This window comes from Chanodichthys erythropterus, chromosome 12 (genome assembly GCF_024489055.1).
Source record: "Chanodichthys erythropterus isolate Z2021 chromosome 12, ASM2448905v1, whole genome shotgun sequence".
Lineage (NCBI taxonomy): Eukaryota > Metazoa > Chordata > Actinopteri > Cypriniformes > Xenocyprididae > Chanodichthys > Chanodichthys erythropterus.
In genome coordinates, this window is record NC_090232.1 from 53,648,636 (window position 1) to 53,664,152 (window position 15,517).

The following is a 15,517-nucleotide window of genomic DNA, read 5'->3' on the forward strand; positions in this document are numbered from 1 at the left end:
CTATACATAAGAAAGGTAAAAAGCACTTAATTGCTAATTAAACATAATTGAGGATAAGTGTAAACAATAATAGAGAATGAATAGGTATAATAAAGCTCAAATTAGTGTATGGAATATGCTGGAAACCCTTGCAGACGCAGACGTCACGTCCAGGCAGTCGAACTGTAATGTGGCAGACGCAGATGTCACGTCCAGTGAGAGGAGTGCATGTTGCAACGTCATATTTTAGACCTCGTCCGAATGCCATATATTAGTAGGTACCGATAGTGTAGGAAAACCGTGACATTTTCTACTACGTAATTACGCGCATGCGTGAAACGGATCGTGCAGGTGGAACGGATCGTCACCGTCGACCTTTATGACTGCGGTTACGCCCGCTAAGTGGCAAAAGGCTGAGCAGCAGCATTGGTTTTCAGCGTGAATGTCGCGAAAAACACACAAAACACATCCAAAACGGGAAAGAGCTTTGTGATTGACTGTACAAATAGCTTTGACACAAAACCTGAGGTAGGCCTATATATTTAAAGACTGCCGAAAAAAGAAGCAAATGGATCACTGCAATTCACAGAAACAGGTGGACTCCAGGCAGAGAAACATGGATTTGCAGTTATCATTTTGTGTCAATACAATATATACGGTATGTTTTTTACCTCAAAATCCAACAATTTGTTATATATTGTGTTAACAACTCATCAGTTATTTACCATCTGCATAATTGGGTGTTTTTCAATAAACAACACTGACAAAAACTATATGTTTTAGGGCTGGACAATATGACTATATATTTAACACTGATATAAGTGATTACGCGGATTTAAACCTACCTATATTGTAGTTATATGAAATATTCACAGGCAGATTTGCTTTATGTGTCTCCCCGGCGTTGAAATCAGGCACATATAAATGTCAGGAAACACGACTCCAGGCTGCATGTCAATATCCATGGATTAGGTTTATTTGACAAGTTGTAAGAAACACTTTCGTGTCCAACCTTTAGTGCAATCGTTTGTTTTACTCGCGTTTTCGCAGTGTTCTCTATTAAATCCAGTCACACGCAGCAGGTTCTTTTACCACTCAGTCCAGCTGAGGGAGCGCGTTCCAGCGAGAAAGTGACGTCGATGCATACCCTCTATCCACCTGTTTCCGCGGGGCACTGCTGTAAAAAAGAACGTGGGTACAACTTCCGGTGAGGCAGCGGAAGTAGCATACCAATGGTATTTTGTGTGCTAATTAGCGAAGAGGCTAAGTGTTTTTTGGATCATTGTTTACTTTGTAAAGTTGCAAATCTTTATGAGAGATGTCGTTACGGCGCTCAGGGACAACATCTCAGTTTAGTACATTTATTAGTTAATAATATCACAATACAATAAACAGTTTTCATGCCCTTAAATGTCCTTTACTTTACTGACCTTCCACAAAAGTGCTGCTGCATGACTAGAGCATCCTCAAATATTGATGCTGGAATCTTAAATCTGTAAGTAAAAGTCAAACATTCGCAAGTTTGGATCGCTAAATCTTGAATGACTGTCAACTGTTGAATGAATGAGTATCACGTCCAGCTTGTTTACTTCGAACCGGAAGACACTCCCACTTTTGACGCAAGGCCTCATGGGCGTAGGAAACTTGTGGATACTCAAGAACGCAAGAACAGAGGACGCATGAAAGTACCCGGATGTGTTCTTGATATCGAGGATGCATCGAATGCAAACTTGAGAAAATCGAACCGTTAAAAATCTCAGAAGACGCTGCAGGTGGTCGACATACAGAAGCCTGCGAGCTTTAAAGTTCTCGTTCTCACTTATGAGATTCCCTACAAGCTCGCATATATGTGACGGCTCGTGAAAGTAAACCATTTGTTTTGCTTAATTTTAATAAAGTGATAACCTGAAGAAAGCCTGCAGTATTTTTATTGGAAAAAAAATAATCTTAACATTGACAAAGCTTGTAACACAAAAGCTACTCATTTTCATACACGCAGTGAAATAAAAAGATATAAATTTATATGAAAACAATGTCTATAATAATATGAAAGAAATCTTTTAATAGGTTATGACATTTGTTTGTGATGTTATGTTGTATTTATTGTGCATTAGCCACTTATAAGATGCTGGGGTGGTCAAGATCGCAGCACATCTCAATTCTCAAATGATGCGTTCTGTGTCCTCGCGTCCTTCCGAGTTCGTTCTTTCAAGGTCGCCTGGCAAGACCGGACTCCACGAGAACGCAAGTCCGTTCTCTGCGTTCTTGGAATTGAGAAACAGCCCTAAACCACTGTTAATTCTCAGTAAGAGCTTCTGTAGACGTGTGTCAGAAATAAAGTCAGTCTGGTTAGTAATAAGTGAAGCTGGTAATGCTGTTTGTGGAGTTGTTGAATCAGATCTTCAGAGATTTAATGTCTTTTATCTTCAGTTCATCCAAGGCTGTGGCTGAAGAAAGTTGTAGTTTGTGTTCTTATTTCTCTTTCTTTCAGTGTTTGTTCACAGCAGGTGTTTGAATGATTGAAAGAATGTTTCAGGAACATCATACTAATCTTTAAATAACATTCTACTAACATTAAGGAATCTGAATATTTTCATGTTCTTGTAATGTTACAAATCAACGTTCCTACAATGTTGAATTTTAGATCAAAATTAAGTTGAAAGAACGTTTGAGGAACATTATACCTTATAAAAACGTTCCTGTAACGTCAAGAAAACTGGACGATTTTAATGTTCCCAGAACCAACACTGGATTTTGTAACACCCCCCCAACCCCCCCCCCCCCCCCCCCCATATGTGTTAGAGCTACTCACCCATATCATGGCACAGAGCAGCGATCTGAACACACAGGGAATCCTCTTCTGTAATGTTAAGCTCTGGCTGATTCTCCTGTAAACTCTCAACCAGACATCTTGCTAAATATGCCACACTAACACACAAAAACAAAGCATGTCAGCTTATTTGAAAAATAATAATGGTACAGCTTAAAGGCCTGTCTGTGTAAAACTCAAAAAAGGGGTAAAATTACCCAATGGAGTGTTCAAAGCGAGTGTGAGTGGCGCCCGGATACACCAGATATTTTGATCCGAGCTGTTTGATGTGACGGAGTCTCTGAAACTGAGGAGTGTCAATCATCTTCACCAGCAGGAGGTGCAGCTCAATGTGACCATGAATGGGGTCATTGAAGATCTACAGGGTAGAAAATACATCAGTTTGTTAATTGAACGAGTTTTAACTTGCAACTAAATATAACCTAACCTGCTGGGTTAAGATAATAGTTACATAAAACGTTTTACCAATACATTTATAGCAATAATAACATTTTCTTTTATTATTTTTTCTACATTTCCATGCAGACAAAAGCTTCAGAGAATTTTAGAGTTGTTGTTGAAATATATATATATATATATATATATATATATATATATAACCACACAGCAGGAGACTCCTAGGCGGATCTGCATTCAAGTCGCCAAATCCGCGTGACTGTCACATCCGTTTTGACGCCGCCCAGAGGATCAGGATCGCCTCCGGGCGAGTCCATAAATTCTACTGTCAATCAGCGGATCTTGAGCGGACCCATGTCGGATCCGCGGACGCGCACGCGCCTTTACTGTAACGGTTGTATCAATTTGCGGGTCCCAAACGGACCCGCCGCGGAGGTAAGGTTTTAATCGCGGATGCGGAGCGGATGCAGCACGGAGTCAAAGTGGTGTCCGCGATCCACCTTCGTTACAGATCCATCACTGCGCGCAAGTGGACTCCGATACGGGTCCATTCACGGCAGAGGTGGAAAGTCCAGGGCTCAGAAAGTAAAAGTCCTGCCATATTTTTTATTCCACCCACTGAAGCAGTGTTAAAGTTAATGAGATAATTAAGTGATTAATTGAGTGATGATTGACCATTATTGAAGACACCTGATGATAACAAGCAGAATCGCCAAAGGAGAAAATCACAATTTTTAAGCCACCATCATGGAGATGAGGGTTTACTTTAGTTGAGCTCTTGACCCTTGACTTTTTAATATTAGATTTTGTTTGGGCTGCTGTAACTGAGTTATAACATCCAGGCAAATAATTAAAAAAGATGATCAGGTGGTGTTGGTTATGTTTTCACATAATCATTATTTGACCTGAATCACTGAACTCATTTAGAGCCCAATCTCTGAGTTAGATTTACATTATTGATTACAGCAACACTGTGATTCTGCAGCAGAAGATCAGCTTTATCAATATAATCTGAAGGATTTCTCAAAAGTTGTTCTGATAAAAACAAAGAAAAAGTTATTTTAGGCACACAGACATCAAGAATCAGCCTGTGAATCTCAAGGACGGTGTCAAGCAACATATTCTGATCAACAGATCAACTCTGAACATTAGAAAACAAGCTACTAAAAAGACACAGAAAAACAGCAAAATTTAAATAGTGAGAATAAAGGAAATTAATAAAACAATTCAGCTCATAATTTATTCATGCAGCAATGCATGATGGGAACCATGGATGAATTTTGATTGGTGGCTCCCAGAATGCACTGCAACATGCTTTATTATTCTCACCATTGTTGAGATTCACAGACTGATTCTTGATGTCTGTGTCTCTAAATGAAAGCATTTTTTTCTAAGAACAACTTTTGATGAAACTTTCAGATTATATTGATAAAGCTGATCTTCTGCTGTAGAATCACAGTGCTGCTGTAATCAATAATGTAAATCTAACTCAGAGATTGGGCTCTAAATGAGTTCAGTGATTCAGATCAAATAATGATTATGTGAAAACATAACCAACAACCCCTGATCATCTTTTCTCTTTGTTTGTCTGGCTGGTTCTAATGTAGTTAAAACAGCCCAAATAAATTCTAATATTAAAAAGTCAAGGGACAAGAGCTCAACTAAAGCAAACACTGATCTCCATGATGGTGTCTTAAAAATTGTGATTTTCTCCTTTGGTGATTCTGCTTGTTATCATCAGGTGTCTTCAATAATGTTCAATCATCACTCAATTAATCACTTAATTATCTCATTAACTTTAACACTGCTTCAGTGGGTGGAATAAAAAATATGGCAGGACTTTTACTTTCTGAGCCCTGGACTTTCCACCTCTGCGCGATACCTCCGTGGTGGATCCGCCACGGAGTCCTTTTGCTGTGTGGGTACACACATACATACATGCATACATGTGCATCTCAATAAATTAGAATATCATGAAAATGTTTTTTTTTTTCTGTTATTTTTTAATTTAATTCAATTTTTTTTTTTTTTCATTTTGATGTTTACAGCTTGCTGCTCATCAAAATAAAATAAAAAAAAAACAGTATCTCAAATTATTAGAATATTTAATTTCAAGTTCTATTAAATTACCATTCTCAGGGTATAAATATTGGGTTTAGGTCAGTAATCCCAACAGCAGTCATGGGGAAGTCTGCTGACTTGACAGTTGTCCAGAAGACGATCATCAAGACCCTCTAAAATGAGGGTAAGCCACAGAGGGTCACTGCTGAAAGAGCTGGCTGTTCGCAGAGTGCTGTGCCAAAGCATATTGATGGAAAGTTGACTGCAAGGAAAAAGTGTGGTAGGAAAAGTTGTACAAGTGAAAGGAATGACCGCAGGCTTGAGAAGACTGTCAGGCAAAGCCGATTTAAGAACTTAGGAGAGCTTCAAAAGGAGTGGACTGAAGTTGGAGTCAGTGCATCAAGAGCCGCCGCACACAGACGTCTTCAGGGAATGAGCTACAACTGTCACATTCCACCTACCAAGCCACTTCTGAACCAAAGACAACGTCAGAAAGCGTCTTACCTGGGCTAAGGAGAAGAACTGTACTGTTGATCAGTGCTCCAAAGCCCTTTTTTCAGATGAAAGTAAATTTTGCGTTTCATTTGGAAATCAAGTCCAGTGTGAAGTTTCCACAGTCAGCGATGATTTGGGCTGCCATCTGCTGGTCATCTGCTGTCATCTGCTGGTGTTGGTCCACTGTGTTTTCTGACGTCCACAGTCAATGCAGCCATCTACCAGGACATTTTGGAGCACTTCATGCTTCCTTCTGCTCTTTATGGAGATGCTGATTTCATTTTCCAGCAGGATTTGGCACCTGCACACACTGCCAAAGGTACCAAAAGCTGGTTCAATGACCATGGAGTTACTGTGCTTGACTGGCCAGCAAACTCGCCTGACCTGAACCCCATAGAGAATCTATGAGAGACACCAGACCCCACAATGCAGAAGAGCTGAAGGCCACTATCAGGGCAACCTGGGCTCTCATAACACCTGAGCAGTGCCACAGATTGATCGACTCCATGCCACACCATATTTATGCAGTAATTCATGCAAACGGAGGCCCAACCAAGTATTGAGTACATAGAAATGAACAAACTTTTCAGAAGCCTGACATTTCTGTTTAAAATATCCCTTTTTATTGATCTTATTAAGTATTCTAATTTATTGCAATGAATTGTTAATTTATTGTGAATTGTTGGGTTTTTGTTAAATCTGAGCCAAAATCATCACAATTAAAAGAACCAAAGACTTAAAGTACTTCAGTGTGCATTGAAATTATTTAATACACAATTTGAGTTGAATTACTGAAGTAAATGAACTTTTCCACGACATTCTAATTTATTGATATGCACCTGTATTTTTGTTGTTAAACTGATCTTACCTTCATCCTAACATCAGTTTGAAGCTTTGATGAGTATTTCTCTGCAATGATTTGCAAATCCCCATTGATCTTTTTTCTCACTGTGGGATCTAAATAACATTTTACACATTCAATGTAAGAAATAATTTATTTTAACAAAACAACAAGAAATCCCAAGTAGCCAACAAGTATGCTTGTGTAACAACTCAAAATACATTAAATAAATAAATAAACAAAATAAAATAAAAATCCAAACTTAAAATTTACGTATTTAAATCACATATAAAATTTCCATCCAGCAAAATCCCCAGTGTTAAATTAATACAACTCATTGTAAATATGTGTCCACACTACAGGGTGTTAGAAAGAAGCAGTGTTGAAGTTAATGAGATAATTAAGTGATTATTTGAATGATGATTGACCATTATTGAAGACACCTGATGATAACAAGCAGAATCACCAAAGGAGAAAATCACAATTTTAAGACACCATCACAGAGGTCAAGGTTTGCTTTAGTTGGGCTCTTGACCCTTGACTCTTTAATATTAGAACTTGTTTGGGCTGCTGTAACTGAGTTATAACATCCAGACAAGTAAAGAGTAAAGATGATCAGGTGGTGTTGGTTATGTTTTCACATAATCATTATTTGACCTGAATCACTGAACTCATTTAGAGCCCAATCTCTGAGTTAGATTTACATTATTGATTACAGCAGAACTGTGATTCTACAGCACAAGATCCAGTTTTCTTCAAAATAATTCAAAGGTTTCATCAAAAGTTGTTCTTAGAAAAAAAAAATTTAGACACACAGACATCAAGAATCAGTCTGTGAATCTCAACAATGGTGAGAATAATAAAGCATGTTGCAGTGCATTCTGGGTGCCACCAATCAAAACTCATCCACGGCTCCCATCATGCATTGCTGCATGAATAAATTATGAGATGAATTGTCTTAGTAATTTTCTTTATTCTCACTATTTAAATTTTGCTGTTTTTCTGTGACTTTTTAGTAGCTTGTTTTTTAATGTTCAGAGTTGATCTGTTGATCAGAATATGTTGCTTGACACCGTCCTTGAGATTCACAGGCTGATTCTTGATGTCTGTGTGTGCCTAGAAGGCAGACTTTTCTTTTTTTGATCAGAACAACTTTTAAAAAAATTCTTATTTTATTGATAAAACTGGATCTTGTGCTGTAGAATCACAGTGATGCTGTAATCAATAATGTAAATCTAACTCAGAGATTGGGCTCTAAATGAGTTCAGTGATTCAGATCAAATAATGATTATGTGAAAACATAACCAACACCACCTGACCATCTTTTCTCTTTACTTGTCTGGCTGTTATAACTCAGTTACAACAGTCCAAACAAGATCTAATATTAAAGAGTGAAGGGTCAAGAGCCCAACTAAAGCAAACCTTGACCTCTGTGATGGTGTCTAAAAAATTGTGATTTTCTCCTTTGGTGATTCTGCTTGTTATCATCAGTGTCTTCAATAATGCTCAATCATCACTCAATTAATCACTTAATTATCTTATTAACTTTAACACTGCTTCAGTGGGTGGAAAAAAAATATGGCAGAACTTTTACATTCTGACCCCTGGACTTTCCACCTCTGTGTGTGTATGTGTGTGTTCATATATTCACATTTATATGGGAACATGTATGTGCAATATACATACACAATAAAGGATAAAACTTTATGAAAATTACATGTAATGATATTTTGTATTCATTTCTAAATATATATTTTTATGTATCAATATATGGCCATACATGATCAATGCATATATTGCAGTATATTGAAAAATAAAAGCACTAGTTTCCCATATATGGAAATGTATTATGTAATATATCACATTATATTTTGCAGTATATTCCCATACATTTTTGTTCCATAAGGGAAGTCAGCGGTAGTTCTCGTGTTTCTTGTGTTTTTTTTCTGTTCTTGTTGTTTGTCACGGTCTTGCCATGTTTTTCTTTTGCTTTTGTTTTCTTTTTGTTCATCATCTGTGGATGTCTGCTTGTGATTGGGAACACCTGCCTGCGGATATTTAAACATCTGTTTGCTAACTAGCAGTGTGTGGAGTTGTTCTGTTGTTGTGTTCTTGCTCTTGCAGGAATGGGCACAGGTGGCAGGTGTCCTTGGCTTGGAACTTCTACACCACCAGATCCTCAATATTTCTTCAGTTTTGTGGTCATGGATGGGATCGTTGGCGTTTGAATGTTTCCTATATTTTTTCTGTTATGCCTTCACTAGAGATTTATAATAAAATATACTTTTGCAATGTATTTTTGTTGCAGTTATGAGCCGAACTGTAACTGTTTCTCTTTCCTTCAGTGATTCTCCTTATCATCATCAGGTGTCGCCACTCATGGTCAATCATCACTTTATTAATCACTTAATTATCTAATGAAATTTAACACTGCTTCAGTGTTACTTTAACACTCTGTAGAGTGGGACCATATGTAGGCTTAGTGTTGATTTAACACTGGGGAATCTGCTGTGAACTTGTAGTTAGCAACTCCCCAACACTGCAAAATGCATGCAACTAGATTAAGTGAATGATATTATCAGTTTTAAATTGCAACTCCTGTCACTAAGGGAAAAAAAACAAACAAAAAAAAAACAACAACAACAACAACAGCAAAAACAGTCAGTGCTTTTGATTACTGTTTTTTTTTTCTTTGAACGCTGATTTTTTTTTTTTTTTTTTTTTTTTTGAATGCTGAACGCAAATGGCAGGTCAGAGCCTGATCTACTATTTGAGAAATCATTGTGATTCTACACAGATCTGCTGAACTTTACAGCTAAGATGAGATCTCACACACAAAGGAGCCAGGTGTACTATTGAGACTTTGTTTTACTTTTTTGATTTCTGGACTTTACATACAACTTTTGACTCTATCAAACACTTTGTTTATGGTGTTGAGTTGGAACCAGACATTGTATATTTATTTAAATTGTGGAAATAGTTTATACAAAGTTTCTTTCTTGTGTTTTATAATGAAATTGCTGGCTGTTAACTGATTGGATATAATTTGTTCCAAACAATTATTTTTAAATCCTCCTAGAGGTGAACTTAGGCCCTATTTAAACTCTGTTGAGTTATACTAGGGGCTGTTGAATGCTTGAATCTGATTGGCTGACCAACGTTCTAAGGTGTGCAATGGGCTATATGCACAGTTACTTCCGTGCATATACCTAATTTTCCAATAAATCTGTTTTATTGATTGCAATAAAGACAAAGCTATTGGGACCGTTTAAAAATGCTGTCTCTGTAATTAGACATACACACATTTTCCCCCCAGCACTTCAAATGTTATTTTTAATGTGATGACCACAACCATTATTAGTTCATCCTTCTGAGATTTTCCCAATTGTAAAACTGAACAGTTTCAAAATGTAGGAAATTCAACATTTGATAGAAAACACTTTTAAAATTAAAATTAAAAAAGACAATAATTACCACTTTAACCAGCAGGTGGCAGCAAAGTAGCATTTATTTGCGCATATATCAGCCATAGGATGATTATATAGCCATTATAATATTGACATTGCTATTTATGAACATGTAAGTAATCGCTCTTCATATTACCCTCCTTGTGCCAATTTATCTATGGGTAGAAGGAAAAATAGACAAATTTCCAACGTGACAGCGCATGCGTCTATATCAGCTATGGAGCCTGTTCAAAATGCTGATGGAAACAATAACACAGTTTGCCAAATTCTGACAGTAACAAACCATTTTCCATTAAAACAATAATATACTGTAGAAAACAATGCATTCTGGGTAATATTTGTCATTTTTGAGAAAATAGCAGGAATATACTGTGAGTTAACATCGCTCAAAGTCGACACTCAGAGGTTGTGTCCTAAATCACACCCTATACCCTCATTCACTATTCCCTACATTAGTTCACTAATATAGTCCACTGGACAGAGTGAATGAAAATAAGTGAGTGAATTCAGTGATGAACACCTGATAACAGAACCACTGAAGGACAGAGAAACAAGACCAGAAAAAAGAAGAAACACAAGAACTACAACTGACTTCAGCCAGACTGAGTGTCAAACCAGTTCACAAACCAGTGTGACATTATTTCTTTCTTACATGTACAGAAGTTACTGTTGGGAATTAACAGATATGGATGTTGATGTTTTATTGAAAATAAAAATGTATTGAAGTTTGTAGTCACCATCGTAGTGACCAGTGTCTGCTTTAGTTGGGCTCTTGACTCTTTAACATTAGTTTTCACTGGCTGCTGTAACTGAGTGTTAATAAAACATGTTTGATATGGCAAGAAAAAGCCAACATGAAGTTGATCAGGGGTTTTGGTTGAGCCTGTAGTGATCTTCTACTTGTTTAATTCACTGATCTCTTTCTGTGTCTAATCTTTGGGTATTTTATCTTTATTGATTATACTATAACTGTGATTCAACAGCATGAAAACCAGCAACGCTTCAGTAATTTTGAAGATTATATAAGTCTTATAATGCATACACTATTTTGAGCTTCTGCATAACTTGCACAGCAGAGACATCAACAATCAGAATATGAATCTCAACAATGGTGACATCTAAAAGTTTAATGTTGCAATGCATGCTGGATGCCAGCATAGTACAAAACTCCCAGCATGCACTGCAGCATGAATAAATTATGCAGCTTTATTGCCACCATTGTTGAGATTGATGTGCTGATTTTTGATATCTGTGTGTCTAAATAATGCTGCAGCTGTTTTTTGTTCATGGTGTTTGAAAATCAAACTCTTTTTAGTTGATTGTTGTTGGAACTCTTGCTGTAGTTTCACAGTGATAATGTAAAATATTAGTCTGTTAATAATGTAACAATGGAAAAAACACAGTATGAATTCAGTGAATCAAGAGACTATGTGATGGGAAACCGAGGCTTTCTGAAGCATTTGAGGCTTTCATCAAATTGTGCCAAAAAACGGTTCATTATTCAAAGCTTTTAACACAGTGCGCATTAACGACATCTGGTGGTCAGACTTGTTTTCTGCACCATATCTAAATCATCGTGGAGCAGATCTACGGTTTGAAAAAGCACGTGACCAAAGCTTCGGAAGTCCGTGACATACTGAATCACTCTTGTCTTGAATCAGTTCTATCTAATCTGTAATCTCATCTAAATTAATTTGTGACAGTGAGACCACCACTCGTGTCATGTGTCAACGGATTCACATATTGATTAAAATATACAATGATGTGATCATAACTGATAATAGTAGTTAAAAAAATATTCTGGGTGAGCTGTTTAACCCTTATGTTCTGTTCAGGGTCTCTGAGACCACAGCAATAAAACATGATTAACCCTTATGCGGTCTTCGTTTGGGAAGTACACTCAGGGTCTTCGGGGTCTCCACAGACCCCAGGCAACAAAATGCAATTTTGTAACAAAATACTTGTTTTTTTAAAAAACATTTAATTTTACTCTGTTTATTAATGTTTTTACTCCATGTTTGTACAGTTTTTGGAGGATTTATCATATTTTTTAAATTTATATAAATAAATTAAAAAATATTTTTTTAAAATAGGTTTTTATACAAAAACACATTTCTAAATTTCATTCATTGGGATAACATGGATAATTTGACATGGTTTAGTGTAAGATTTTTGCCCATCTTTTGGAAAATGCAGTTTTAAAAGTAAAAAAACTATCATTTTTACCAGTAGATGGCTGCAGAGCTCCACTATATGCTATGTGCTATTTGAATGACTGAAAGACATCTTTTCACAAGTATTTTTCAGTTGAATTCATATCTAAATATTATGAAATCACAATTATAACAATAAAGGGTACTTTTTGTCAAAGTTTAGTATTTTTTGTAATGAAAAAAAAATAGTTTTTCAATATTGTTACATTATGATGAGACTCCACTGTGAAAATGGACAAAATTCATCCTCAAAATCAACATTTTGGAAAAATTATTTTTTTTCAGTACAAAAAATGCTAAACTTTGACAAAAAGTATTTTTTATTGTTATAATTGTGATTTCATAACATTTAGATATGAATCCAACAAAAAAAAAAAACTTATGAAAAGATGTCTTTCAGTCAGTCAGATAGCACATAGCAAATAGTGAAGCTCTGCAGCCATCTACTGGTAAAAGTGATTTTTTTTTACTTTTAAAACTGCATTTTCCCAAAGATGGGCAAAAATCTCACACTAAACCATGTCAAATTATCCATGTTATCCCCATGAATGAAAGTTAGAAATGTGGGTCTTTTATAAAGTGAATTTTACATAAAAAGCTGTTTTTGTAAAAATATTAATTCATTTATTTATTTATATAAATTTAAAAGATACGAGAAATCCTCCAAAAACTGCACAAATATGAAGTAAAAATATTAATAAACAGAGTAAAATTACATTTCTTTTTTAAAAAGCAGTTATTTTATAACAAAATTACATTTTATTGCCTGGGGTCTGTGGAGACCCCGAAGACCCTGAGTGTGACCATTTTCTTTACACTAACATAAAAACAAGCTATCACTCCGATTTTTTTTCCTTTGTAGATCTAGAAAGTGTTAACAACGGTACAAAGTTTCATGTCATTTGGACAAAGAGAATATTTTTTTTTTATTTGAGCAAACGTCGTTTGGGGTCTGTGCAGACCCCAAAGACCCTATAAGGGTTAAATGCATTTTCTTTTATGCATCACCTGAAGCACCATTTTTTTTTTTCAAACCAGCTGTCTCGATTTTCTGATACTGCATGACGTTCGAAGCCTCAAACGTCATCAATCACATGGTATTGTCATTTCGATACAAGCATCGGTACAGTGTGCTAAAGCAAACGCTGATCTCCTCAATGGTAACATCAAACTAAACATTTTCAACAAAACATCAACATCTACACTTCTGTTAATTCTCAATAAGATCTTCTGTAGAAATAAAGTTAATCTGGTCAGTAATAAGTGTAATAATGTGTAATGGCTGGAAGACAGTTATAGTTTCTGCTTGTATTTATTCCGTTCTTGTTCCTATTTTTAGTGGCTCTGCTTGTTAACAGCGGGTGTTCATCATTAATGCTCAATCATCACTTACATATTAAATTAATAATCTCACTGCAACAGCGTCAATGTTACTTTTGCTCTGTAGTGTGGACACTAGAGGATGTTCCTGTGGGGTTGAAAGGGTTAAAGGTGTAAGATAAAAAGACACACCCACAAAATGTATTTTAACAGTTACAAACTGTAAGTTAAAAAAAAACAGTTATATATAATATAACAGTTATATATATAGTTTACTGTAAAATTGAGTTTTGCTCTGAAGAGTAGAGCCTGTGCTTAAGTTCAGGAGAAGATCAAGAAACACTGATGATATTTTGCATGTTGTTTTATTTAACAGATGGTGACTGTGTAGTTGCTGATGCAGTGAAAATCTTTTTATTTAAAATAAATAAAAGTTTTTAGTGAACTGTAAATAAATAAGTTCGTAGTAGTAATATGCTCATGTTATTAACATATAATATTTTTTTTGTAAATTTAAATGGCACTCTGTCAATTTGAGGCAGTCGGTTTCTGCAAATGAAATGAGGTAACAAGTTTTAATTTAGTGCATAGTATCTTTACAGAAAATAACTGTACATTCAATAGTAAATCACTGTACAGTATTGCCAGTATTATACTGTAAAAAAGCCTGGTAAGGTCTAACAGTGCACTAATAGTCCTTGCATGTAATTGTTTCGAGGAATTCATATTTTGCTTTATTTAAAGCAATTGCTTGCATCAGTACATTTCATATTTATGCAATAAAAACAGATAAATGAAAATCTAAGCAAAATACATGAGCTAAGACTTTCTGTATAAAATTAAAATAAAAAAAAAAAAAACTAGACTGAGGACATCAATGCATGAACAAAGATTGAACTCTTTGACATTGATGTCAAGTGTGTACATTGTAAAAAATAAAATAAATAATTGCCAGGAATTTACAGGATTAAAGAGCATTATTTTACAATAAATTACTGAAGTCAGAATTGTATAGTGAAATGAATGCATGCCTGGTCATTTTCTTACAGATAACTGTTAATCAACAGCAGAATGATGATGACACCACAGTAATTTACTGCTCTTGTTTTACAATGAATTCACATGATAAAGTTGTCTTTAATCATTATGTTTGCTATTTAGTTTCCCCCTGTTCACTCAGTCTTTGTCCGTTCACCGTTTATGTAAGTTGTGTTGTATCTCTATGCCTTATACCCTGTGGATTACGTCATTAAACTAGTATTTGGATTTATTTTCCTCGTCTGTGCTCCTTCCTGCAACCTACCGTAACAAATGGTGATTGGTGTTCGTTATATTCATATTCAAATTTCTGATCTAGCCAAGTTGGAAGTGTGACAAATGAAAACATTTGTTACAACAATGACGAGTTAGAATATAAAATAAGCTAAACCTATGATTTTGAATCAGTCAAACTACATTATTATAAGCATTATTTCAGCATAAAGATTAACCAATATCTTATTGCAAATTCATAATAACTGTTTGTAGGTGGATAGTTCACAATAATGAAGCAGCTGCTAAAATTTATCTTTGAAAGGTGTGACATCATCTTGCAACACAAAATGTTTTTTCTTCCATTGCCTCATGATGCACAGACATCAATACTCAACATACAAAACACAACAATGACACTCAACAAATAATAATAATAATAATAATAATAATAATATTAATAATAATAATAATAATAATAAAGATCAATTCTGAACATTATGAAATAAACAACACAAACTGCTAAAAGTGAGACAAAAGTAAGCTGAGCAGCACAGAAAAAAAAAAAAAAACAAGTATAAAGAAACTTCATAATCTATTCATGCCACATTGCATGCTGGGAACCTTCATAGTACATGTGCACTGTAGAAATACAGTATGATAT

The 15,517-nt window shown here is 35.4% G+C and overlaps 1 protein-coding gene across 1 annotated transcript in view; it reads right to left on the reverse strand.

Moving 5' to 3' along the window:
* LOC137032470 (deoxynucleoside triphosphate triphosphohydrolase SAMHD1-like) overlaps window positions 1–6,635 on the reverse strand; it is a 71,907-nt gene extending 65,272 nt beyond the window's left edge. Inside the window, exons 1-3 of the mRNA XM_067404233.1 lie at window positions 6,630–6,635; window positions 3,007–3,167; window positions 2,792–2,907 (exon numbers count right to left, since the gene is read on the reverse strand). Of these exons, the coding sequence (XP_067260334.1) occupies window positions 2,792–2,907; window positions 3,007–3,167; window positions 6,630–6,635 (283 nt within the window). The remainder of the gene's footprint in view (window positions 1–2,791; window positions 2,908–3,006; window positions 3,168–6,629) is intronic.
* Window positions 6,636–15,517: the final 8,882 nt, after the last annotated feature.